The sequence below is a fragment of the Muntiacus reevesi genome, chromosome 5, assembly GCF_963930625.1.
Source record: "Muntiacus reevesi chromosome 5, mMunRee1.1, whole genome shotgun sequence".
Lineage (NCBI taxonomy): Eukaryota > Metazoa > Chordata > Mammalia > Artiodactyla > Cervidae > Muntiacus > Muntiacus reevesi.
Window position 1 is genome coordinate 81,794,485 of NC_089253.1, and position 27,872 is coordinate 81,822,356.

The 27,872-nt window shown below is 37.4% G+C and overlaps 1 protein-coding gene across 1 annotated transcript; it reads left to right on the top strand.

The window, feature by feature from the left end:
- Positions 1–1,517: 1,517 nt before the first annotated feature.
- Positions 1,518–27,422, top strand: FH (fumarate hydratase). Its single transcript, XM_065935648.1, has 10 exons — positions 1,518–1,696; positions 8,067–8,201; positions 11,348–11,458; positions 12,882–13,058; positions 17,305–17,487; positions 19,892–20,057; positions 21,600–21,803; positions 22,539–22,666; positions 24,574–24,727; positions 27,233–27,422. Exons 1-10 carry the CDS (start codon positions 1,565–1,567, stop codon positions 27,373–27,375), a joined length of 1,533 nt encoding a protein of 510 aa, XP_065791720.1. The 5' UTR covers positions 1,518–1,564; the 3' UTR covers positions 27,376–27,422.
- Positions 27,423–27,872: the final 450 nt, after the last annotated feature.

The window sequence follows — 27,872 nt, forward strand, 5'->3', positions numbered from 1 at the left end:
AGGTATAAAACCATAAATTTTTAAAAGCTTTGTTTGCATACCAATATGCAAACCAAAAAAATACACTGGTGAGTATGACATCAAAATAAGAATAGTTTCTCGGGAGATGTGGAAGAAAATGCCACTCCACTATTTGTAATTTATTTTATTTTACAAAGAGTATGAATTAAGTACATCAAAATGTTAGCATTTCCTAGGAAAGGATAGTAATTTTAAGTGCTTATTTCTGTAGCTTTCTGTCAAACGGATGACAAAACTAACAACACTCTCCTCATACTAAACTTTGGTGTGTTGTCTTTTTGTTTAGTATGGTGGAAAGCATAAACACATGGGGTGGATGGTTCATTGTTTTCTAAAACCATTCCACTATCTTTTATTCTGACCTTCCAACTTCTAAATAAATCTTCATCTATTTGAAGGAAGAAGATACTGAAACACAAAAAGTTGGTGGTGGTGGGTTTCTGCAACGTTTCAATGTTTAGATGGTAGTTCAACTATTACCTTCTCTCATTTAAATTTTCAAATTTTAAATATGTACCAGTCAAGTTCATAAGCAACAAAAGAACATAAACAGTGTTACCAAGAGGTTTGATAGAGACTAACTCTTCTAGTAAGCTTGGCTTTGCAGGTTCTGAACCTTTGACTCCTGGACATCATCCAAGGGTTCTCTTTCTTGATTAACTGTCACCTGGTTTCAAGCAATTCAAAGAGACGAAAAAAGAAAAAATTGTGGTTTCAATGCAATTTTATATCTGTTCCTACTCTTCTATCATGATCTATAACAATGATACACCTTTAATTTGAAAACTTATGTTATCAATGCAAAAGACTAGAAGAGCCTGAATGTAAACAATAAAAATTCTGAAATCACCTATAACTATGGACATCTTCAACACTATATTTAAAATTAGAGTTCATAGAGTACCTAATCAGAAGAGAAAGGAAACTGTACAAGACAAGTTAGACGACCTGAGTAATTATCAGTGTTGGTTTTTTATAATTATTATTTCATTCTCTATACTTTGTTTTCTAAAATTTCTATACGGAAGATGTAACCTGGAACAGGTGAAAATAGAGCAAATAGAACATGTATTGAGTGATTACATGGTAGATAAATGACCCAGGGATCGAACCCGGGTCTCCACATTTCAGGCAGATTCTTTCCTATCTGAGCCACCAGGGAAGTCCCACATAAATGAAGAAGTAAATTCTTCTCTCTACTCTACGCCACCAACCAAATACAGACTCACTAGCTATTAGCCCACTGTTAGCCACAGTAACACAGGAAAACTACTCCAGCCTTCTTTGAACAAAGAAACTACTGGTTCAAAACACCACGAACTCTCTTTCCCATCATTCCTTTCCCTTAAGTTTCCCAGGAATCCTAGGGCTCAAGAAGAGGCAGTTAAGCCCGCCCCCTCACGCTTCCCTGCTCATTGGCCACTGGTCCCGCCAGTTCGGTTTGAGGCTGTTGACTGGATACGAGTGGGGACCATGGGGGTTCTGACAGCCTGTGTGGAGGCGTGGCCATAACGCCCGGAAGCTCTACCCAGGCCGCCGCGCTATGGATCGCGCGCTCCGGCTCCTCGCGCGTTCGCGTTTACTCTCGCGGAATCCAGGTTCCGCCCCCAGCCCTGGCCTTGGCCTAGGTGGCCCAGCAGTCCTCCTGCTCCGGCCTCCGAACGCCGCTCGAATGGTGAGCTCGTGCTGCCCGACGTCCCGGCCGCCCCGCGGTGACCTTCAGGCCTCCCGCCCGCCGGCCCTAGGGTCTTGATACTGGCCGTGTGTTGGAGCTTCCCTGCGGCCCGGGGCGCTTCCTTGGCTGGAGGAGCGCTCGGGGCTGCAGCTGTGGGCTAGAGCCACGCCGGGCCTCCCGGACCCTGCTCCTGCCACGCTCACTTCTGCGGCCACTGCCCTTGCGAGGATGCTGAGGTGGACGGTGTGAGGAGGGGGCGGCCACGCGGTGGGACAGTGTCGGGAACGGGCAGCTCCGCCCCTGCCCTTGGTGGGCCCGGTAGAATCCAGCCCCTCGGAGCTAGCTTCTGGGGTCACAGCTGTGCTGCTAGTCGGTTTCCAGGCGGAGTTGGAAGGGTCTCCTGAACCTAAGAGGTTTTACTTCTGATGAAATAGGCCATTTAGTTTGTGAGACTGTTTTTCCCCACGTAACTTTTGTAAAACCCGGAAATATGAAACGGGTAGAATGTCGTAAAGTAAGTTGGAGGAAATTGCATGGGAACCTAACTATTGCTGAATCAGCACTTTTAATTGAGGCACGCCCCCCAAGGAACTAAACGTTCAATTTCAGGTTGGATACCCCAACTTACACGAGCCCCTTTTCACTTTAGAAAGTAACCTCCGGAAATTTGGGCTTTAGTAAACATTGAATAGGTATGCTCCCCTGTGTATTATCAGGAAAAGCTTGAGAGATAAATGCTAGTTTAGGAAGGCTTACTATTCACTCTGATTTGTGATTTGAGCTTTTATTCAGAGAGATGTGACTTCAGACCCTATTCTGTTACTCAGAGTTGGGATTTTGGTCAGGTAATACTGTAATACAGTATTGTGTATATTATGTAATACATAATACATGAAAATAATTACAGATACTCAGCAATGTTGTCCCTGTGGAAATACTTTGAATTTGGGACATGGTGAGTGCTTTATTAAATGAATGGTTCCATCTAGGGGATTTCAAAGGCCCAAGACATTTTCTGGACTATATATTTTAAGATAATTTGATGACATCACTATACCTGAAACTAGAAATCAAGGATGCTTTATATTTCTGCAACTCCCTGCTCGAATAATTTTAGTGTACTTTAAAGCGTTTTAAAAAGTTATTTTTCACTTATTTAGTGTTTTGTAAAAAAGGAATGAAAGGCTGAAGAACTGAATCTATCCTGCTGTCAATGTCAAAAAGAAAAAAAGCACTATCTTGCTTTTAGTGTTGTAGTGTTAGCTAACATCAGGTGAGGGTAGATACTTTTTCCCCCATAATTCTATGTACATCTTTTGCCCTCTAATCTTCTCACCTCCAAATTCTCCAAGTTGATCTAAGTTTTTCTTGTTGCTAGTGTTAAGAAATAAACTGTATTCAATACCCAGTGACAAACCATAATGTAAAAGAATATGAAAAAATATATATGTCTAACTGAGTCAGTTTGCTGTACAGAAGATTTTTAACACAATACTATAAATCAGTTATACTTCAATAAACTTTTTACAAAAAGAACTTCAAATAACCCTAAATGTCCTAAATTACCTTTCATCTCAGGTAAGAATACAAATTCATCAGATAGGAAGATTATGTTGAATACTCCCTGTGTGTGAAACAGTCACTGTGGGCACAGAGTTTAGACTACTTGCTTGCGTGCATCCCCGCTCAGTCGTGTCCAGCTCTTTGCAGCCCCATGGACGGCAGCCTGCCAGGCTCCTGTGTCTGTGGGGATTGCCATCCCCTTTTCGAGGGATCTTCCCAACCCAGGAGTCAAACTCATTTCTCCTGCATTGGCAGGCAGATTCTTTACCACTGCGCCACCTGGGAAGACCTTAGGGACTACTAAGGCATGTTAAGTAGATAAAGCAGTTATTAATAAATAAGCAAAGAAGTCATGCACAGTTAATTAAAATGTGATACTGAGGAGAAAAATAGCAAATACACACTGGAGACCTGCTATATGATACTGCCTTGGTAGCATGGTAGACAAAGAAGTTCTACATTTTTTAAAGTTACTTTATCTTCAAGATGGCCATAAAGCCTGAAAACATGGATAATATCTTATTCTATATTGCAGTACAGTATCAATAAACCATTTATTACATATTTGTCAATATTTTAAGACTTGGTGGTCACCCTGTACTTTGGGAACTGAAAGACTTTAAAAAGTTTTTGGAGAAACTGGAAACCCAAACACAGTGAAGTCACATTTGGGATTTTTAACCTCTTGAGATAGTCTTTCTGCTTAAGAAATGGTTTGGATTTTCTTGAATTCTGAAATATTCTTTGAAACCACCTAAGGCTGAGAATGTGAAAGGCATTTTACATTTTCTTTAAGAGATATCATGGTTTAGTTAACAGTTAGCTTACACATGCATGGGGATATATTATAGGCCTAAGGCCTGTACCTCTTTACTAGCCTTTAGACTCTCAGAGGAGAAGGCAATGGCACCCCACTCCAGTACTCTTGCCTGGAAATCCCGTGGACGGAGGAGCCTGGTAGGCTGCAGTCCATGGGGTCCCTAAGAGTTGGACACAACTGAGCGACTTCACTTTCACTTTTCACTTTCATGCCTTGGAGAAGGAAATGGCACCCACTCCAGTGTTCTTGCTTGGAGAATCCCAGGGACGGGGGAGCCTGGTGGGCTGCCGGCAATGGGGTCGCACAGAGTCGGACACGACTGAAGCAACTTAACCAGGAGCAGCAGCAGACTCTTTAGACTCTGATAATTCTCCAAGCCATGCTTCAGCAGTATGTGAACTGGGAACTTCCAGATGTTCAAGCTGGATTTAGAAAAGGCAGAGGAACCAGAGATGAAACTGCCAACATCTGTTGGATCACAGAAAAAGCAAGAGAGTTCCAGAAAAACATCTATTTCTGCTTTATTGACTATGCAGATCACAACAATTGTGGCAAATTCTTAAAGAGATGGGAATACCAGACCACCTTACCTTCTTCCTAAGAAACCTGTGTACAGGTCAAGAAGCAACAGTTAGAACCAGACGTGGAACAATGGACTAGTTCCAAATTGGGAAAGGAGTACATCAGGGCTGTTTATTGTCACCCTGCTTATTTAACTGCTCTGCACAGTACATCATGAGAAATGCTTGGCTGTATGAAGCACAAGCTGGAATTAAGGTTGCAGGGAGAAATATCAATAACTTCAGATATGCAGAAGACACCACCCTTATGCCAGAAAGCAAAGAAGAACTAAAGAGTCTGTTGATGAGGTGAAAAAGGAGAGTGAAAAAGCTGGCTTAAAACTCAACATTCAAAAACAAAGATCATGGTATCCGGTCCCATCACATCATGGCAAATAGGTGGGGAAACGATGGAAACTGTGACAGTCTTTATTTTTTGGGGCTCCAAAATCACTGCAGGTTATGACTGCAGCCATGAAATTAAAAGATGCTTGCTCATTGGGAGAAAAGCTATGACAAACCTAGACAGCATATTAAGAAACAGAGACATTACTTTCCTGACAAAGACCTGTCTAGTCAAAGCTATGGTTTTTCCAGTAGTCATATATGGATGTGAGAGTTGGACCATAAAGCTGAGTGCTGAAGAATTGATGCTTTCGAACTGTGGTGTTGGAGAAATTGAGGGTCCCTTGGACTGCAAGGAGATCCAACCAGTCAATCCTAAAGGCAATCAGTCCAGAATATTCATTGGAAGGACTGATGCTCAAGCTGAAACTCCAATACTTTGGCCTCCTGACTCATTGGAAAAGACCCTAATGCTGGGAAAGATTGAAGGCGGGAGGAGAAGGAGATGACAGAGGATGAGATTGTTGGATGGCATCACTGACTTGATGGACATGAGTTTGAGCAAGCTCCAGGAGCTGGTGATGGACAGGGAAGCCTGGCGTGCTGCCTTCCATGGGGTCACAAAGAGTCAGACATGACTGAGCAACTGAACTGAACTGAGACTCTGATTTAGATAGCATGCTCATCAATTCCAGGTTACTGAGGTTAGTGGATGGTAATAGTACTTGTTATTTCTAGGGCCAAATAGCAATCACACTGCAGTGCACACTGGCCATGTTATCCTTTCATGCTTCTCCAGGAGGGGAAGCAATTGTGAATAAAGATGCATCTCCCAGGACACTGGGAAATTGCAGTTTGTGCCTGCCCTATGCCTAGCTGGTTAGACTCTTTAAACTTCTCCCAGAAATTCTGCTCTCTGAATTATGGGATATAAAGACATGATTTTTAAAAAAACACAATTTTTTATAATAATGGATTATAAGAATTAAAAAAACTTATTTATATTTAATAGATGCCATCATGACTTCACTTTTTCATCAAAAGCACTGATAATTTTTTTCATTAATTTAGTTGAGCAGTCCTCCCCTTCTTGCCTAAGCCACTGGGAAGAGATAATGTAAGAAGGTTTTTCAAACTTCAGGTGGACTCATTAGTGGGTGGAGAAATCAATGTAGTGGACAGTTAACAGCATTGGTTTTTTTGACTGAATAACATAGAATAGAAAATATGAGAGCAGGATAGATTGTTTCGCAAAACTTTTTTTTCAGGCTTGTGTGTATATACATGTGTGTTTATGTATAATATAAAGGTTTTTTCTTCTGTAGGTCATTGTAAAGAGCCAGGCTCTTTTCAAATTACTGCTTCGGCCCTGGGTCCCAGAGTGTGCAATTTTGTGTGCACCCTTTAAGAGTGGAATTTCTATTTCCCACAGACCTCTGGCCAAAAGTGAGGCCTGTGGCCTCCAAAGCCAAAGTTTCAAGGGGCTCTTCTCAGTGCAAGACCTCCAAGCTAGGGACCCTGACACTGCACCTGGACCTCTTTCTCCTGGGGGAGAATCTCTGCAATTGTAATTATCCTCCAGTTTGTGGGTCACCACCCCCCAGGGGAGTATAGGTCTTGACTTTACTATGTCTTAACCCCTCCTACCTGTTTTGCCATGGTACCTATATATTTACAGTTGTAGAAGCTATTTTCTGCTAATTTTTCAGCTTTACTCATCAATTATTGCTCTGTAAATAATCATAATTTTGGTGTGCCCATGAGAGGAAATGAGCTCAGAGTCTTCCTACTCTGCCACCTTAACCACTGCTCTCCTCTGCAGACTTTTAGGCAGAAGAAAAAAATGTACCTCGTTGATTATACTCCTATATTTCTAACTAGATACAAGGATATTTTTCTTTTCATACAATTTAAAAAGTTTTATAACATATAAAGTTTTTTGTTGTTGTTGTTCCATCTTTCTAGTCCCAAGGGATAACTACAAAATTAATTTTTTCCTATTCAGAGGACTATTTACTAAAATAAAATTACTTTGCTAGGTGTTTTTAAATCTTATGAATCATCTAATCATGTTTATTTTATAATTAATGCAAGGTGAACATTAATTAAAATTCTGAGTATCTCTTTGAACTCTCTTTAAAATAAATATATGTAGATTCCAAATGTCTATTTTTTATTTTTTAATTAGTATAAGTTGATGTACTTGGTAGAACCTTAGGTTCTCCATAAAAGGGATTTTGGGTCATGGGTTTGTTTCCTGGGGAATGAGTTGACTTCAAGGTATAAACTCCTTAAAATCGTATGTAGGGTTTTACATATATTTATGTTAATTTTTCTAGAGAGATGATCATAGCTTTCCTCATGTTTTCCAAAGGTTCCAATACCCTGAAAAAGGTTAGGAACTGATCTGGCCCTGTCTCTGTAAATTACACCATTTACTGTAATTATAGATGAGAAAAGCTGCCTTGCTGAAGATGACACAGCTACCAGGTGGTGGGCCATCTCACTGCAAAGCCTGGAATATTTCGTGTTGCACTAAGCTCTCTCTCATGCATAATATTTGTAGACAATGGTTGAGCTTTGGTTAAATATGATAATATTAAAGTATTGTTCTTAGGTTATTTTCCAGAGTTCCTAGTAAAATAGTAGATCAAAGCTTGGCCAATAATAGGCATATTCCTAAATTGGAAAAGATTGCTCTTTTGACTTCAGAAGCTTTCTATGTATTTATCATGTGCATAGTATATGAATCCTAGAATCCATCGTTAACATCTGTATTAATTTGTGTGACTAAAATTTTCAAGAAAAAAACTGAAAGTGGGGGAGAACAATGAGAATCAAAGTGGAATTTTTTTGTCTTTGTGGTACTTAAGGATTTCTTTTCCCAGATATGATGTTTCCTGTATATTGGAAACATATATTTCCAATTATTTTGGAATTATAAATTAAATTTGTATTTCTAATATTAAATAATTTCCAATTATTTCCAATAATTTCCTGTGTATTTCCTGTGTATGATGTTATTTCTCCTCATAACTTGTTTTCTCTTCAAGCTGTAACAGTGTCTTATCTTTATTTTTAGGCAAGCCAAAATTCTTTTCGGATAGAATATGATACCTTTGGTGAACTCAAGGTCCCAAATGATAAGTATTATGGTGCCCAGACTGTGAGATCTACAATGAACTTTAAGATTGGAGGCATGACAGAACGCATGCCAGTAAGTGGCTTTTGTGGAAATGTTGACTTATTTTAGATGAACTAGGCATTATTCAATATTATGAGTCACCCTACCTTGTAAATATTTTACAGAATTAAAATGTAAAATCATTTTGAGAACTAGCTTTGTGAGTAATAAAGTATTTCTCTCTCATTAAACTTTTTCAGGTTTAGTATGCTAGTGTTTTGAGCTATGACTTTGAGTCTTTTGGATTTTTTATTTGATAGAACTAAGTGGTTTGTCTTTCATTCTTGCTTGGATTTTTTCATATTTTTACTAGAATGTTGTAGTTTGTAAACATTTTAAATTTTGATTCTTTTTGATGTAAAGCTTTCAAGAAACTGATTTAAAAGAAAACTTTTTTACAAAACTTTATTTTGTATTGTGGTATAGCTGCAATATATTTATATGATTAATTAAAGATTAATAAAGATTAATACATTAATATGATTAATAAAGAATGCTGTGATAGTTTCAGGTGAAGAGCAAAGGGTCTTAGCCATACTCATATGTGTATCCATTCTCCCCCAAACTCCCCTCCCATCCAGTTTTTCTTTAATATTATACTTTCTATCTATCTTGGCTTCAGTTTGTAAAAAAGTGTATACTAATTCATAAAAATCTATTTGTCATGATGTCTGCCATATAACATAATATATAAGTATTTGTTCAGTGTTACATGAATGATTTAATGATGAGAAAACTTTATTTGTATGAAAACAAATATTTCTTACAAATATATATGAAAACCATATTTCATTAAACCCTTACATTAGAACTAATCTTCAGTTAGACCTGATATGTACTACTAAGAAAGAAAAAGTCTGCCAGTTAAAGTTGTGTCATGTCATTGATTTTAAGATACATCTTGATTTCAGAGATGTTAAAGTGTGAAAAGAATTGATGAAATATATTACATATCCTACCGGAGCCCAACTAGAGTATGAAAAATAGTCAGCACAAGAATGCAGGATAGGCTAGTAAGCCTAGAAGTCCCCAGGCCTCATCTGGTGAGATACTGCTACCTTTATCTTTTAAATATACTTTTTATCTAAACAATAATTTTAACTTCCATATTTTAGCTCATTACTAAGACTTTAAGACTGAATCTTGACAGGTTCATACACCTTTCCAAGAGGCAGTGGAATCTTCTTAGAAAAATATCTCTGTAATTGTCAATCCACAGCCAGTCTAATGGTGAGGGCCAGACTACATGTTTGGGAGAGAGAGGGTAGCAGCTGATCCTAAATATTCTCATATAGTTCAACTCCTGGGGTTAAAAAGATCAGTCTTAACCAATATTAATTGGAGTAAGCATGGCTGATGTTTTGATTTTCCTGCTTCAACTAGCAAGATGTGTGGTTCTGGGGTGGCGTGATTGCTGCTGCCGCCGCCGTACTAAAAACAGAGCAGTTGTTTGGATCTGGACAGGTGTCTGTGAAAGATGGATACATGGGTTATCAATTTTTACGTATTTGGCTTCATCTGGAATAATTTTCTGAACTATGTAAAATATAAAGCAGACTCTTTGTATGGAAAACAAAACCAAAAAAAATTCATGGACTGCTAATCTGAGTAAAGAATATTGAGACCCTTTCATCTCCAGTCATAGATTTACCATTTTGTTTTAGTGGTGCACAGTGAAACTCTGTACTGTGACTTTGTTTTATTTTTATGCGTCCACAAACACCGTGGGGTCAGTCACTCCATTTTGGCAGCCAGAGTTGATTGGCATTTGGTTGTGACTTTAGCATTGGTTTGACCCACTGCAGTGTTCCTGTAGAAAATGAAATTCTCGTTTGTTTTCATGTGTAATCCTATGTACCATATATCTCCATTTCATTTGGGTAAAACACCTGTAATGTTTTAATTTTAATTTCCTGGATTTAGCAGGAAATACTCTGAAACAGATTAGTGCTACCAGCCATGGGGGAAGAGGGGGATGGTGCACCGTGGCTTTCTGGTTCCTGGTCCCTCACCAACGCCCAGGCCCTACGTGTGGCCCCCCACCCCTCACACCCTCCAGCCACCGCGTTTTCATTCTCTTGACGGTTCACTGTGAAGAGGCTTTTTAGTTTGACATAGTCCAGTTTGTTTATTTTTGCTTTTGTTGCTTTTTCTTTTGGACTCCTCCAGAAAATCACTGCTGAGACTGATATCAAGAAGCTTGCCGCCTCTGTCTTCAAGAGTTTTCTGGTTTCATGTCTGACATTCAAGCCTTTAATCCCTTTTGAGTTCACATCTGTGTGTAGAGTGAGATGGTGGTCCATTCTCATTCTTTTGCGTGTGGCTCTCCAGTCTTCACAGCACCATTTTACTACCTTTATTTTACATGTTATTTTATTCTTTTCTAAAGAGAAGGAAAAATTTATTACGTAGCGTGATACGTAATAATCCAGTGAGGGGAAATAATGTTGTTCAGTCGCTAAGTGGTGCCCAACTCTTTTGAGACCCCATGGACTGTAGCCCACCAGGCTCCTCTGTCCATGGGATTTCTCAGGTAAGAACACTGGCGTGGGCAGCCATTTCCTTCTCCAGGGGCTTTCCCAAAACAAGGGTTGAAGCCCCTGTATTGGCAGGTGGGTTCTTTACTACCGAGCACCAGGGAAGCCCAGATAATGGTATGAGCGAAAGCTACTCAGCTGTGTCTGACTCTTTGTGACCCTGTGGACTGTAGCCAACCAGGCTCCTCTGTCCGTGGGATTCTCCAGGCAGGAGTACTGCAGTGGGTTGCCATTTCTTTCTCCAGGAAGTAATGGTGTAGGCTGGTGAAATGGTTGAGTATCGTTTGTTTTTAAATATGTGACGTAAAATCACGTGTGTTGTAATATCTTATAAAAAATAGGACAAATGGTATATTGTACATCTGTGTGAATATGTGTGTATGTGTGTGCAAGGCATACATACATATCTGTGAAAAGTCATTGTATTTGCTTTTGTTTGGTTGCCTATACAAATAGATAAATGATGGTTCTTGGTTTTTATATGCCTATGTTTAATCTTTCTCTATATCCTACACATTTTAGTCTCATAATATTATGTAGGTTATTGTTTTCTGTACAATGTTTGTATCTGCGTAAGATAGTAATCTTAAATTTTCATACTTAAATTGCAAATTGAGATATTTTTCTGATTAAAAATTTTAGATCCCAGTTATTAAAGCATTTGGCATCTTGAAGCGAGCAGCTGCTGAAGTAAACCAGGATTATGGTCTTGATCCAAAGATTGCTAATGCAATAATGAAGGCAGCAGATGAGGTAAGAGGTGATAAGAGTGTTTACTTATTGGCATTAGATCCCTATTATCTCCTGGATAATGATAAGCTCTGGCCTGAGGAAAGGGGTGCTGAATTCTTGAGTTACTGTGTTTTAGCACAGGGTGACAATGTTATTGTTTGGTGAGGATATTAATATGATGCTTCAAATATATATTGTGGCAAATTTTCTGGATGATTTGATACCTTTCATTTCTAATTCTCTTTACTTTTCCTTGTAATTTGTATAGTTTAAAGATAAGTTTTTAAAGAGGCACTCTCTGAGCTTATGTATTTGATTTCTTGTAATTTCACTCTTCCACCAATAACATAATTTCGTGTGCAATTAAAGATAAGCAGAGATAACAGTTTAAAAGCTCTAGATATAATGTTCATTGCAGTACTATTTATTATAGCAGCTGTTTAAACAAGTTAGATTGTGAAGCCATAGAAATTGAGTTTTTTAAAGAATGTCATGGAACAAAGCCTACCGTATAAGAAGTGGGGAGGAAAGATTGCAAAATACATGTATTTTATGATCCCAATTTTGTTTAGAAAAAGTGAATAGAAAACATGTTTTTCTGCATATATACTCCCATCACTTGAAGTAGAGACTAGAAGGAGATGCCAAAGTTCTAATCATCTTTATTTCTGAGGGTAGAACTATGATAACTATTATACTTTTCTTAGTTCTCAGAATTTTTTACACTAATCACCTGTTATTTTTATTCAGTTAGGAAAAAAGTTTTACTTTTAAATGAACCAGTTTTTTAAGGTAATAGATTTCTAATGACACTGATTTTCTTAGCTTAAAACTAAAATCATTCCAGAAGATGAAGTTAAGTACTCACTCTCCCAGAGAACTTAAAAAACTAACTCAGAATACAAAAATATGACAAAAACAAAGACAAATCTAGACATGCTTATGTCTGTGCTTGGCGGTTGCTACTTATGGGACATTTGTGGGATGCAGTAGCTACTAGTGAACTCACACTGTTAAGTCACTTGTTGGTTATAATGCTGACTCTGGCTATAACATGTGTTGGATATTCCTGTTGAGTACCAACAGTAAATTTATCTAGAGACTTAACACATTTACCAGCATTAGCAAGTGGCCCTGTCTGAATATAACAGAGGGCAGTTGGAGAAATAGAAGAAAGATATCTTTGATTCAGTTTTCATTTGGAATCAGTGAAATTTTTATACCGTTCACAATAGATTATCTTTCACCTTTTAAAGTAGCAGTGGTTAGACTGCAGAAGCTTCAATTTGCTGGACAACCAGGAACTGTAGTAGCACATGAAAAAAGTGAGTGTCTTTAAAATAGTACTATAAATGATGCTGACAATCATTTGATTCAAACAGCTTAATGAATATAGAATTTTTCTTATTTTTTAAAATACATTTTTTAACATTTTGTTCTGCAGGTAGCTGAAGGTAAATTAAATGATCATTTTCCACTCGTGGTATGGCAGACTGGATCAGGAACCCAGACAAATATGAATGTAAATGAAGTCATTAGCAATCGATCAATTGAAATTCTGGGAGGTGAACTTGGTAGCAAGAAACCTGTACATCCCAACGATCATGTTAATAAAAGCCAGGTCAGTATACGACTTCTTCTTTTCCTTGTATAAACTGAAAAGAATCCTGAGATTTTCCTTGTAAAACAGGCATTAACTTTTGACAGGCAGGATTAATTCTGCTTATATTCTTTAATGGAAAGGACTTCTTTTATGTTCTTATTTATTTTAGGAATCTTCAGTCTGTGTCTTAAATTTCATGAAAAACACCTTTAGGGGGAAAAAATCACTTTTAGGATACTTGAATTTAGTATATGTGTATATTTTCATTGATTTATATTTTAAAAACTCTTTCTTTTGGAATATAAAATTATTTATAAGAATTGCAAAGATATTTCAGAGTTTCTATGTACCCTTCACCCAACTAACCTTAATATTAAATATTTTACATAACCCTGGTACATTTGTCACACGAAGCAATTGAGATTGGTACAATAGTCTTAAGCAGACTTTATTAGTTTTCTATTGATGTCCTTCTTCTTTTAACCAGGATCCAGTCCATGCTCCACATTGTATTGTCATCACATCCCCTTAGTCTCCTCTAATCTGAGAGTTTGTCTTTTGTCTTTGTGACTTTTGAAAGCAGTGGTCAGATATTTTATGAAATGTCCCTCAGTATAGGTTTGTCTGTTGTTTTCTCATGATTAGGCTGAGACTGTGGATTTTGGGGAAGACTGTTAAGAAATGAAGGGCTCTTCTTACATCACATCAGGGGTACATGATAATAGCACAAGCTGGTACTGGTGATGTTAACTTGAATCACTTGGTTAAGATGGTGTCTTCATTTTCCAATAGCCTGTACTCTAGCTACTGCATGTAAGCTCTATTTCCTACAGGGAGGAATGTCAAGAAATTTTTGGACACATGTTAAAGTAACCACAAAATTAGTAGAGAACTTTGAGGCTATGGAAACAGCCTCTTTCTCCCTAAACTTTTGCCTATTAATTTTTAACATTTATCAGCGGATCTTGCCAATAGCAATTACTGCTGTGATGTTTTAGTAGTAACTTTCTTTTCCCCCCTTTCTTTTTCCATTTATTAATTGGAATTTTTCTGTAGGGAATATTTGTCTTCTCTCTCCCCTCACATTTATTTATTTATTTATTTATTTAATCATTTATGTGTGTAAGCATTAATTCATTAGTATTTTTTCTTAAGGTTATAATCCAGTATTTTTGTTCTTTATATTGCTATTCATATCATTCCATAAAGCCACAGCATGTTGGCTCCTGTGTCCTTTGGACATGCCACCATCCCTTTTTTTTTAAAGGCCCTTATTTTTTCCACTACAAGATGCTCCAGGCTTATCATCTTGTATTTTATGGCAACCCACTCCAGTATTCTTGCCTGGAGAATCCCATGGACGGAGGAGCCTGGTAGGCTACAGTCCATGGGGTCACAAAGAGTCGCACTCGACTGAGCGACTTCACTTTCACTTTCACGTAACCCCCCTCAGTTCAGTTCAATTCACTTCAGTTCAGTCGCTCAGTTGTGTCCGACTCTTCGTGACCCCATGAATCACAGCACACCAGGCCTCCCTGTCTATCACCAACTCCGGAGTTTACTCAAACTCATGTCCATCGAGTCAGTGATGCCATCCAGCCATCTCATCCTCTGTCGGCCCCTTCTCCTCCTGCCCCCAATCCCTCCCAGCATCAGGGACTTTTCCAGTGAGTCAGCTCTTCGCATCAGGTGGCCAAAGTACTGAAGTTTCACCTTCAGCATCAGTCCTTCCAATGAACACCCAGGACTTATCTCCTTTAGGATGGACTGGTTGGATCTCCTTGCAGTCCAAGGGACTCTCAAGAGTCTTCTCCAACACCATAGTTCAAAAGCATCAGTTTTTCAGCACTCAGCTTTCTTCACAGTCCAACTCTCACATCCATACACGACCACTGGAAAAACCATAGCCTTGACTAGACGGGCCTTTGTTGGCCAAGTAATGTCTCTGCTTCCCGGTTCCAAGGGAATGTTTCCCGGTTCCAAGGAGTGAGCGTCTTTTAATTTCATGGCTTCAGTCACCATCTGCAGTGATTTTGGAGCCCAAAAAAATAAAGTCTGACACTGTTTCCACTATCTCCCCATCTATTTGCCATGAGGTGATGGGACCAGATGCCATGATCTTAGTTTTTTGAATATTAAGCTTTAAGCCAACTTTTTCACTCTTCTCTTTCACTTTCATCAAGAGGCTTTTTATTTCCTCTTCACTTTCTGCCATAAGGGTGGTATCATCTGCATATCTGAGGTTATTGATATTTCTCCTGGCAATCTTGATTCCAGCTGTGCTTCTTCCAGCCCAGCGTTTCTCATGATGTGCTCTGCATATAAGTTAAATAAGCAGAGTGACATTATACAGCCTTGATGTACTCCTTTTCCTATTTGGAACCAGTCTGTTGTTCCATGTCCAGTTCTAACTGTTGCTTCCTGACCTGCATACAGGTTTCTCAGGAGGCAGATCAGGTGGTCTGGTATTCCCATCTCTTTCAGAATTTTCCACAGTTTATTGTGATCCACACAGTCAAAGGCTTTGGCGTAGTCATAAAGCAGAAATAGATGTTTTTCTGGAACTCTCTTGCTTTTTTGATGATCCAGAGGATATTGGCAATTTGATCTTTGGTTCCTCTGCCTTTTCTAAAACCAGCTTGAACATCTCCAGTTTCTCTGTTCACATATTGCTGAAGCCTGGCTTGGAAAATTTTGAGCATTACCTTACTAGAGTGTGAGATGAGTGCAATTGTGTGGTAGTTTGAGCATTCTTTGGGATTGCCTTTCTTAGGGATTGGAATGAAAACTGACCTTTTCCAGTCCTGTGGCCATTGCTGAGTTTTCCAAATTTGCTGGCATATTGAGTGCAGCACTTTCATAGCATCATCTTTCAGGATTTGAAATAGCTCAACTGGAATTCCATCACTTCTACTAGCTTTGTTCGTAGTGATGCTTTCTAAGGCCCACTTGACTTCACATTCCAGGATGTCTGGCTCTAGGTGAGTGATCACACCATCGTGATTATCTGGGTCGTGAAGATCTTTTTTGTACAATTCTTCTGTGTATTCTTGCCACCTCTTCTTAATATCTTCTGCTTCTGTTAGGTCCATACCATTTCTGTATTTTATCGAACCCACCTTTGCGTGAAATGTTCCCTTGTTATCTCTAATTTTCTTGAAGAGATCTCTAGTCTTTCCCAATCCAATGTTTTCCTCTATTTCTTTGCATTGATCGCTGATGAAGGCTTTCTCATCTCTCCTGGCTATTCTTTGGAACTCTGCATTCAAATGGGTATATCTTTCCTTTTCTCCTTTGTTTTCACTTCTCTTCATTTCACAGCTATTTGTAAGGCCTCCTCAGACAACCATTTTGCCTTTTTGCATTTCTTTTCCATGGGGATGGTCTTGATCCCTGTCTCCTGTACAATGTCACGAACCTCTGTCCATAGTTCATCAGGCTCTCTGTCCGCATAAGCAGTCATTTTTCCAAAGACCTTTTGGAGGATCTAATTTGGAAGTGATATTTAAAAATCAGGATCTGGGTACTGAGTGTAATTTAAAGTATAAGGAAGTTTATTTATTTTTTTCACATAAATGCATGGTGGTAAGGATTTTGCAAACCTAGGACTTGCATTTAAATATGAGTTTATCTTTTATGTATACTGAAGTCTGAAGTCTACTTCAGAATAGCCTAGTGTGTATGGTCAGGTAGAGGACTGAGGTGTAGTTAAAGATAACATCGTAATTTAAAAGTACAGGTTTACATTTGACAAAAGAGCATGGCGTTTAGACTACCTGGTCAGGTCCCAGTTCTGCCAACTCTAAATACTTTGGCATGGCACATAATTTCTTTGACAGATTCTGTTCTATTTTTAAAGTGGTGACCTACCTCACAGAATTTTCCTCAAGTTTAGTGAAGGAAGAAATGTTTGTGAAAGACTGTATGTGCTACTTAACTGTAAGATGTTTTGTTACTGCTATCCTTACATCTGCTAGGTGTATTTCTTTGTGTCTTGCTGTTATTTATTAGCAGGTAGATACAGTAATATGTAATACATTCATTGTAGGTGGTCTGTGTAATAAAGTCCTAAATACCTTCTACAAAGGAGATCAGGTTGCTTCTTATTTGATCCTAAGTGACTTGGCACACATAAGTATAATTGAGTACTAAATATGCCAAGTTTTGAGTAGTCACTTAGCGAGATTTTTAACTGAGACATTCAAGTTTGATATTTTTGCCTATGATTTAACATTTTATGTTTCTTTTGAAAACTTTCCGACAGAGCTCAAATGATACTTTTCCCACAGCAATGCACATTGCTGCTGCAATAGAAGTTCATGAAGTGCTACTCCCAGGACTACAGAAGCTGCATGATGCTCTCGAAGCAAAATCCAAAGAGTTTGACCAGATCATCAAAATTGGGCGTACTCATACACAGGATGCTGTTCCACTTACTCTTGGGCAGGTATATTGAGTGTGATTAAATTTGGTTCTGTTGTGGGCTTGGTGCAAATGGCCTATATATTACCCTCTAAATCACACTGGTTTAAATGGCCAAGTTTATAACAGTTCAGTTCAGCAACAGAGATGATTCTGCATTAACCTGTCAGTGATTTTTATTGGCATCCACTCAGGAGAAGAACAGGACATACTGGTTATGAGCCAGACTCCACATCAATCTGCTTGAGTTTAAATCTTAGCTTTGCTATATGCAAACTATTGGACCTTAGGAAGCTTAGCTTTTCTCTGCGTCAGTTTTTCTAGCTGTAAAACAAAGAAAATAATATCTCTTTCATAAAATAGTTATGAGGTTCAAATAAGCTAATTCATGTAGAATACTTAGAACTATTTCTGACACATTGTAAGCACATATTGGTGTTAGCTGTCATCATCTTCATCAGTATCATTATCATAATTTCTTCCTTTGTCTCTCTCATTCTAAATTAGTGAGTTCTTTAAAAATTAATTTTAAAGTGGTTAAATGTTTTGGCCACATGTAAAAGAGGTATTACTCTTTTCCAAAATACAGAAAGCATTTTTACGTTTCTTTATAGCTCAGAGGGTAAAGTATCTGCCTGCAATGCAGGAGACCCGGGTTTGATCCCTGGGTCAGGAAGATCCCTTGGAGAAGGAAATGGCAACCCACTCTGGTACTCTTGCCTGGAAAATCCCATGGATGGAGAAGCCTGGTAGGCTTCAGTCCATGGGATCGCAGAGTCGGAGACTACTGAGTGACTTCACTTTCACTTTCAGTGATACTTTAAAGAATATCTAATAGTACACATTGCAGAGGAAATACAAGGAACAGGTTTTGTCTCAGTAAGCTCTCTCCACTTTGAAGTAGGACATACACAAATTCTATATCAAGTATCAGTAACAGTATTTTTGTAGAAATTCAGGTTAGTGTGAGAGTTTGGCTGCTAGTTATTTGGAAATATTTCATTTGTAGTTTTGTTCTTCTGATAGCAAACACTGGGAAAAAACATTTACCTTAAGTTTATGACAGTAGGAATGAGGAAAACTGGAAATGATTAATTGAAGTACAGATGATGTGACTAAATTAAGCTTACTAAATTAAGTTGCTCCTTAAGCTGTATCTTATTTCTCTTTACATCATTGGCTCTTAGTACCAAACATAAGTTCTAAGGAGATACAGTATCTGTTTTTGAAACTTTTGAGTATCCCTCTGGTTTCTAGTTTTTTTTTTTTTTCCTATTTACTGTGTGTGTTACATGTAGGAAAACCATTATATGCTAAAGTCCATTTGGGCCATTACTCAGCTTCCTATGTAAAATTGTCATTCTTTGTGACAGAAAGTAACATTTTTCTGTTTATCTTACCAGAGGCATTTAAACTTGCTTTTATTGAAATTGTCTTTTGAGTTTCTTGAGTGTAATTTTTTCTCCAATAAAAATATATTCCTTAAGTGAATCCACCTGGTATATATGTAAGTGATATTAGATCAGATGGAAAGGAGTTGTATCTTCTAAAAAAATGTGTGAAATGTCAGTACTAATCAAAAGTATTCATGGTTTTTCAGTATTTTTAGACAGGGGAAAGAAAAGATAGATTGAGTGTAACCATATATCCTGGCTTGCTCAGTGGAGTTCTAGTTTATGCCCTCTGTCCTTGCAAGTTCTTAATAGGGCCCTTGCTGTGTTCTAAACATGATGATTTCTGTGGTTACTTTACTTAAAATATGTTGTACTTTGGGAACCAGTGTGGCATTCATAGCAGAATTAAAATGCATCATGAAGCTACCCAGAGCCTTACTCTACCCTGTTACCTTCTTAGGCTGTCCAGTAAGTCACTTAGTTTCTTGAGACCCTTTAAAATACCCTCAAATTCCACGTCAGGTTTTTTAACTGAAGTTGTATGGAGGATATTTCTCTTTTTTTTTCTCCCAATCATTTTTATTAGTTGGAGGCTAATTACTTTACAATATTGTAGTAATACAGATGGATATTTCTATGTTTCCATTTTTCTTGCAGAGATTCAGTTTTTTTCTTTCTTCAAGTTATTTGAGTTACACCAACAAAATAAATCATTTTCAAATAAACCAATAATTTAATAAAGTTTTTTTTTAATGTTTATTTCCTGTGTTGGTTTTCTTTGTTTTCTATTAAAAGAGTAGTTTATAAGTAGGTTGCATGTTGTTATCAGTGGCATTGCCTACCTGATAGGCTTATAAATGCCCTTTTACCCTTGTACATTGCTTGTCATATAAATTAATATAATTACCACTTGAGTAGCTTCTAATTTTGTACCTGAGATGTGTTTTTTAAAAACTTCTATTTAATGCAGTTAGAGAAACTTAACATGCCGTTAGGAAATTGTATACTCTCACCTTAATTTCTTTCTTTTTTCAGGAATTTAGCGGTTATGTTCAACAAGTGAAATATGCAACAACAAGAATAAAAGCTGCCATGCCAAGAATTTATGAGCTCGCTGCTGGGGGCACTGCTGTTGGTACTGGTTTAAATACTAGAATTGGCTTTGCAGAAAAGGTTGCTGCAAAAGTGGCTGCGCTTACAGGTAGGTGATAACATGACTTACTACTCTTTACCATTAGACCAGTCTGTGTTTTTCTGGGTGTTTCTGCTTTGAATTCTTACAGATTTAAAGTTAGAAATAATACTTCCCCATCAGACATCTAGTTTGTGTCTGTTTTAGAAGTTGTGATATTAATCCTTGTATTTTTAAAAAGTTTTCCATCTGTAAGTTCATACAGCATGTAATTTTTAAAATCTATTAGTGCTAACTTCATTTACTATCTGGTAGTATTCAATTATTTTCCATTTAAAGCTGTTTTAGGCTTCCATGGTGGCTCAGTTGGTAAAGAACCTGCCTGCAGTGTAGGAGACCTGGGTTTGATTCCTGGGTTGGGAAGATCTCCTGGAGAAGGAAATGGCAACCCACTCCAGTAATCTTGCCTGGGAAATCCCATGGACAGAGGATCCTGGTGGGTTACAGTCCATAGGGTCACAAGAGTCACATGACTTAGCAACTAAATCACCACCAAAGCTGTTTTGAATACTCATTTTCAAAGCAGGAAGAATCAAATGATTGGTGAGAAATTCATTTGAATGACAAATATGTTAGAGATTGATTGGCTTAATTTCTTTTTTCCCTATGGCATACTGTGACATTTCTTTGAATTAATGACATTTTTGAAGGTCTCAATAATGGTAACTGTTACTAGAGCTCTTGTCTCCAGAGAACTCTTATTAACATGCAAATCTTAACAGAGTTAGAGCACAGATAATTCTACATTTCTTATTATTGCTTACCAGCAGAGATTTGACTTTTAATTAAACTTCAATCAGTGAGAATTGTAATATGGGGTCTAGAATATGTAGATCTTTAAAAATTTGAACATGGGAGCGACTGAGAATGTCTAGTTCATTTTGACTTCCTAATCTCTCAGCGGAGCTTGTAGGTCCTCGCTAGAGAAGAGAATGCATGTGTGCTCAGCCGCTTCAGTTGTGTCTTTTGCAAGTCCGTGGACTCTAGCCCACCAGGCTTCTCTGTCCATGGGATTTCCCAGGCAAGAATACTGGAGTGGTTTGCCATGCCTTCCTCCAGAGGATCTTCTCGAACCAGGGATCAGATCTGCTGTTCTTACATCTCCTGCATTGGCAGGTGTGTTTTTACCACTAGCGCCACCTGAGAAGCCCAGAGAAGAGAATAGGATGCCTAAAATGGGGGGAAAATTGCACTAGGAAAGGAGTTTGGAATTGAGCAGAGTGAATTTTACCTACTTTTCATCTTTACTCACGGCATCATACACATGTGTTTGCATCAGCAGAATGCTTTTTCGTTTAGTATTTTATATTTCTTTCAACATTTATTGTACTTGTTTAAATGTGCTAGTATCTTTAGATTTCTTCTACTTCTCAGGACATCTTGAAGAAATGTAGAGAAAGCTTGAGTCTTAAGCATTTCTTTCTGAAGCTGAATTTTTATTCTGTTTTTGCTTATGTTCATATATAGACAGTTTCTGTTTAACTTGCTGATGCTAGAAAAATGTTTAATTTTACCTGTTAACTCATACAGGTTGTTGATTTTTTTCTTCAGGCTTGCCTTTTGTCACAGCTCCAAATAAGTTTGAAGCTCTGGCTGCTCATGATGCTTTGGTTGAACTCAGTGGAGCCATGAATACTACTGCTTGCAGTCTGATGAAGATCGCAAATGATATTCGTTTTCTGGGTTCTGGTCCTCGCTCGGGACTGGGAGAACTGATTTTGCCTGAAAATGAACCAGGAAGCAGTATCATGCCAGGTAATCATGCAGCTGGCTTCCCAGGTGGCTCAATGGTAAAGAATCCACCTGCCAAGCAGGAGATGCAGGTTCGATCCCTGGATCAGAAAGATCCTTTGGAGAAGAAAATGGCAACCCACTTCAGTATTCTTGCCTGGAAAATACCATGGATAGATGAGCCTAGTGGACTATAGTCTGTGGGGTCGCAACTAGTTGGACATGACTTGGTAACTAAACAACAATAATCATTGCATAGCTGGTAAATGTTAGAGCTAGAACTTGATTAGAACCCAGGCCTTCTTATCTACAAAACATGTCTTCTTTCGTTTAACATGATCTGTAAGTAGATGGGGACATGTGTGGCACACTTGTTTCAGAATGTGTTTAGGGCTACCTTTGATCAGAACTTCTGGGAGCATCACCAACAGTATAGGATAAAACAATTTTAGTTAGTATTGTGTATTTTGATTTCCACATTAGAAAATGTGTAAATAGTTCTTTTGCAATCCAAAGCAGGTAGTATTCTAGAACAGGCTGTTAAAGTGATCTTAATGGGTTGAATAAAAAGAATTATATTGCATGTCTCTTATTTCATTCTTTGCTTTGCATTTGGCCAGTTAGGTATGGGAGGCTATGCAGATACGATTGGGGCCTTCCTTTATTATATGTCTTGCTTTGCCTTTCCTTCTTTCCTTTTAACTCATACTTGAAGCCATCGGTGTGTTTGATGTGGTATCTTTGGTGGTTTTCTTGAAGGAAAGGTGAACCCCACCCAGTGTGAAGCAATGACCATGGTTGCAGCCCAAGTCATGGGGAATCACGTCGCTGTTACCGTTGGAGGAAGCAATGGACATTTTGAGTTGAATGTTTTCAAGCCAATGATGGTAAGTTTTTGATTTTTAATGTCTTTGACCCATGCTAGTTGTCTTGGTTTTTTTCTTTCATAAAGATTTCTTAAAGTTCATTAGGTACTAAGATAATATGAGTAGCAATTGGAAGTCAAGCATATATTAATGTTAGAGGATTAATCCTGGATATTTAATTGGGTGACTTTTAGCTTAAGTAATTGATGGTTTGCTTTTTATAATAGGAAGAAAAATTCTGGAAGTGGGGTATAGGTTTCTTTCTTGTTCCTAGCCACTGGGGATGTCAACTGCTAGAAGTAAGTTCTAGTTCCTCAATTAATAAACAGGAAAGAAAGAAACTGCCTCCATCCTGTCTTCTTCTCATACTGCTGCTTTCTTCCTCTCCACATTTAGCCGTTTTAAAGGAATGCCCACTCTCAGTTGCATATGCACTGCAGTTTGGCTTCCATACTTGCACTTGTATTTGAATTGTTCTTGTCGCACTGTTGAGTCCAACAGACATGCCACGGCTCTTAACTGCCATCTGACCTAGGCTCGTCCCTTGAAACACTTTTGTCCTTGGTTTATTCAGTAATTTCTCTCTAGTTCTCATCCCTTTCTCTCTCAAGACTTTCATCGGTTTTTCTCTCCCACATGCCTTGGAAACATCATGTCCACTCAGTCTGTTCTTTTTCCTTCATCTTTGTGAAGATGGAGCAAAATGGCATCTTTTATCCAGTTTCCCCAACTTCCGATAATGGAACTATTATCATTTAGAGTCCTTTATTTGTGTGAAGTGTTATATCTAAATATATATTAATGGCTTATTTCCAGTTTGTATCTGGTGTAAAGTCTGATTTTAATTTGATAAGAACATGCAAATGACAAATACTAAATTTATTCATTCACTGTATTCATTAAATATTGATTGAGCACTAGTCTATGTCAGGCACTGTCCTGGTTGCCAGTGATAGAGCAGTGAACAAAACAGGTTTTTTTGCCCTTATGTAATGTGCGCAGCAGCAGCAGCAGCGTGCATTCTAGTGGAAAATAGAAGACAGACCAAAGCACATCTCATATAAAAAAGCTTTTGCTTTCAGATCAGATTCTCAACAGTTAACACTAGCTGCGTGGCAGATATATGTGCATAACATTAAATGTCTTGCACTTTTTTTTAAAAGATCTATTTTGTTTTTAATAGAAAGTAAGTCCAGATAATCAACATTTGCCATATAATAAAGTCATTAGTATCAAATTAAACCTTGAAAGTTCTGTGTCTTCTAGAGTCCAGTTTGGAAGTTCTGTTTTTAGACCCTGGGATTTTAGACCAGAGAGATTAGGATGTGGATATATATTTATTTTAATATATGTTGGAAAGGTCACAAAAAAATGCTAAAACAAACTAATTGACTTAATACTGTTAAAATACTGTGTGCAAGGTTATTTTCAAGTGACCATGAAATATTTGTTTTATAAAGTGTGAAAAATCTTGCTGATTGTTAAGAACGGAGAAGCCCTGGCTTCACTGACTGCCTCACACACAGGCTGAGCTTTCGAGCCTCTGCATCTTTGTTTCTCTCTTGGCTTGGGAGCTTCTGTTTCCATCTGCAGCTATTTCAGTTCTCTCCATCAAATAGACCTTCATCCACTCCTACAACTGGAATTTGTTTTTCTTTCTCTGCGTTTTTTAACATTTCATACCTATATTTTGTAATACCACAGACTATCTCATGCTTTAGTTATTTGTGTTTATGCCTTTTCACCTCTTAAAAGAGCACTTCTCCGTCCTCAAATGTTTATAGTTTCTTTCATATTTTTGGGGGGTATGATTCCTTGCAGGTTGTAAGAGTGCTGTATATTAATTGAATTATATTCATTTATGAACCAGCAAATACATTATTGGACAAAGAAAAAAGCTAGGCTTAATAAGTCTGTCTCTCTCCCAGATTAAAAATGTGTTACACTCAGCCCGACTGCTGGGAGATGCATCAGTTTCCTTCACAGAAAACTGCGTGGTGGGAATCCAGGCCAACACAGAAAGGATTAGCAAGCTGATGAATGAGTCTCTAATGTTGGTGACAGCTCTTAATCCTCACATAGGTATGTGTTTAAAGAAGAATACTGTCATTTTGAATACACAGTTTAAAAGCTGAGAAAGTTTTAAGAGACTAAGACTACTGGATCAATGTTAGTGAACAACAAATTTCTTTTGAACATTGTCTTAAGACATTTGGAATTGTGTTGAAAGATGCTATATATGTATTATTTATAATCTTTATGGTGTAATATTTCTTTCAAAAACTTGATTGATTATACTTTATTTTATTTGAAAGGTGGCAAGTTTAGAAGTAGAACTTAAAGCTTATTTTAATCTTAATAGAATTTAGATACTATGGGACATTAAATTCAGTTACTAAATGTTCTCAGTAAGGTCACTTGTTGGGACTTGCTGACTAACAACACTGAATGAACTCATTTTTCTACCTTCTCTCGATGCTACTGTACTTTTTTGTTGTTGTTTTATTCAATTCAGAAATGGATTAAATTTTTAAAAAAGAGTTATGTATGTATTTCTTATAGGGAAAGGGGGGAAATATTTTGTCTAAAACTGTGGCTTTTGTGTTGCAAGCCTTTTCCAGATTTATAAATATTTCATTATATAGATTCAAACTTGTTAACTTGGATTATATATCGACCATAATGATCCCTGTTAAATACAATATTTTAACTTATATATTTTGAGGCACTCATTGCTTTATGTTGTAATGTGTTAAAAGCCTTTTCTTACCATTTCTTTACTGCTGAGCTGAAGTTATTAAAGTACTCTTTGGTTTTGTACATTAGAACAAGTTATGATGCAGTCTTTTGGTGTGATGTGATTACTGTTTTAAAATAGTCTTCAATAATCCTATACTTTCAAGGCTAATTTTATATTCTTGGCTTCATGTCAAGCTATAATTTCAGTCTTATAAAGTTAGAGCTCATGACTGCTTCAGGTAGCTGTGAGGCCAATATGCTGTCTGTTTTTGGAATAGTATGAAAATTGGCAATAATACTGGATTCTTTTGAAATGATTGTACCTCAGCATTCAGCTGGAGAGATGTACAGAGGAACCCAAAGGCTCATGGGAGAAATGTTTGATCATGTTTATACTCCAGAATTTGTTACTAACATTAGAGATATTCCTAAAGCAGAATGATTGATAGCTTTCTTAGAGTCAGTTTAACGTGAGGTAAAGGCCGTTCAAGGATAAGTGGGCAAAAGCACACCTGGCTGGTGACAAAGCATGAGCCTTACAACTCCACATCATGGGTTCTGATTGTGCTCACTATGTGTGACAGGTGATCGGTAGTCATGTTTTTGGGACTTGAATGAAAACTGAAAGGGTTAGCATAATGCGTAGACTTTAATGTCATTATTAATGTTAAAGTATGGAATGTCTAATATTAACCCCAAAGGTTTATCATGAGAATTCTTTTGAAGTTAGTTTGATCAGTAAATGCCCCTTTCAACATTTTTAGCATTCAATGTTAATTTTATATTAACTATGTCCATAATGTTTTATAGGTAGACTAATTGGTACTATGCGTAACATCTTATACATGGTTGATAATCACACATGACACATAACATTTTGTAGGTGGTTAATAATTGCACATGACACATAACATTTTTAAATCATATTTATTTATTTGGCTGCACATCTTGCTTAGTGGATAATCATTGCAGACTTCTCTTTGTTCATACCCCTCTAATCTTTGTTTTTGTTTTCTCCTTCCTTGGTTTCATTTTTGTTAATTTCTCTTCTTTCTGCTTTTTTCCTTTTTAAAAAATTACATTAAATCAAGATAACCAGAATTACCCTGCTTCTATCTTTATTAATTTTAAAAGCAAATAACTTTGATGTAAACAGTAGACCTGTGATCTCTTGCTCAAGTATATGTTTGTACTGAAACTTCCCTACTTGTACTATGTAATGTCTGAAAAGAGTGCAGAACAGAAAGAATGTTGGAAGCTCTGAGGGTGTGTCTCTCCTCAGAGCCCTGCCTGCTCCTCCCTCATTGTGAGAAGACTCCTCTCTTTTCCCTCTTAGAGCCCTTTACCTTTACCACAGTTCCTAGTCATGCAGTCCTGTATTTTTCATACTGCTGCAACATTGAGCTTATTAATGCTCTGTAGAAAGATAATTATTTTGGGTTAAACATACTGTTGAAACAGCACATATATACTACCCAAATACCCAGATACCCAGATGTTTTTATGTCTTGGTGCCACGTGTGTGTGTGTGTGTGTGTGTGTGTGTAGAGAGAGATGTCTGTGTATATATTTTCCCCCTTATGAAAATATCTGGATTAATGAACATTTCAATTTAGGGTCACATCTTATAGAATGTGAGGTATGTATTACTTAAGAAAAGTAAAGAAAGGTTTTATTCTGTTTAAGAAATGACAGCTATCAAGATAACCCACTGCTACATATTTTTAAGATTAAAAAATGTTTACTTAAGAGGTTGGTAGCATCAAATAAATGATAATGATTACCTCTTGCTTTAGAAAACCCAAGTTTCACTACTAACTCCTGTGTCACCTTTTAATTTTTCTTCAGGGTATGACAAAGCCGCCAAGATTGCTAAGACTGCACACAAAAATGGATCAACCTTAAAGGCAACTGCTATTGAACTTGGCTATCTTACTGCAGAGCAGTTTGATGAGTGGGTAAAACCGAAGGACATGCTGGGTCCAAAGTGATTTAAATAAATTTATAATAAAAATGATTATGTCATATAAAATAAAAAGTGATACAGACTCCTTATATTTCTTAAACAAAAATGGATAAATGTGAAAGAAAATTGCTATTGAACTTGACTATCTTTAGCAGAGCAGTTTGGTCAGTGTATAAAACCCCAGGACATACTAGGTCCAAAATGGATTTTAAGTGTCAAATAAAATCACTTAATTGTATAAAATCAAAAGGAAAACAGATTTATTTTTCTTTTATCTTAGTTGACATAGTTGAATCTGATTTTTGTGTATGGGTGTTTACCATTTCGGATATTTTGTAAGAGGCATATGAAGTTTTAGAGTTTTCATTTTTTTAGTTGGTGATGTTTTAAACAAATTTCCCTATAGTAAAAAAAGTACCTGTGAACTCATTCCCAAGTTATGTCTTCAGACATCTTTTATTTTCTTGTAATTTGGGAGCATAAGCTGACCAAGCTTCTGCCCTCCTAAGTGAGAATGTGAGT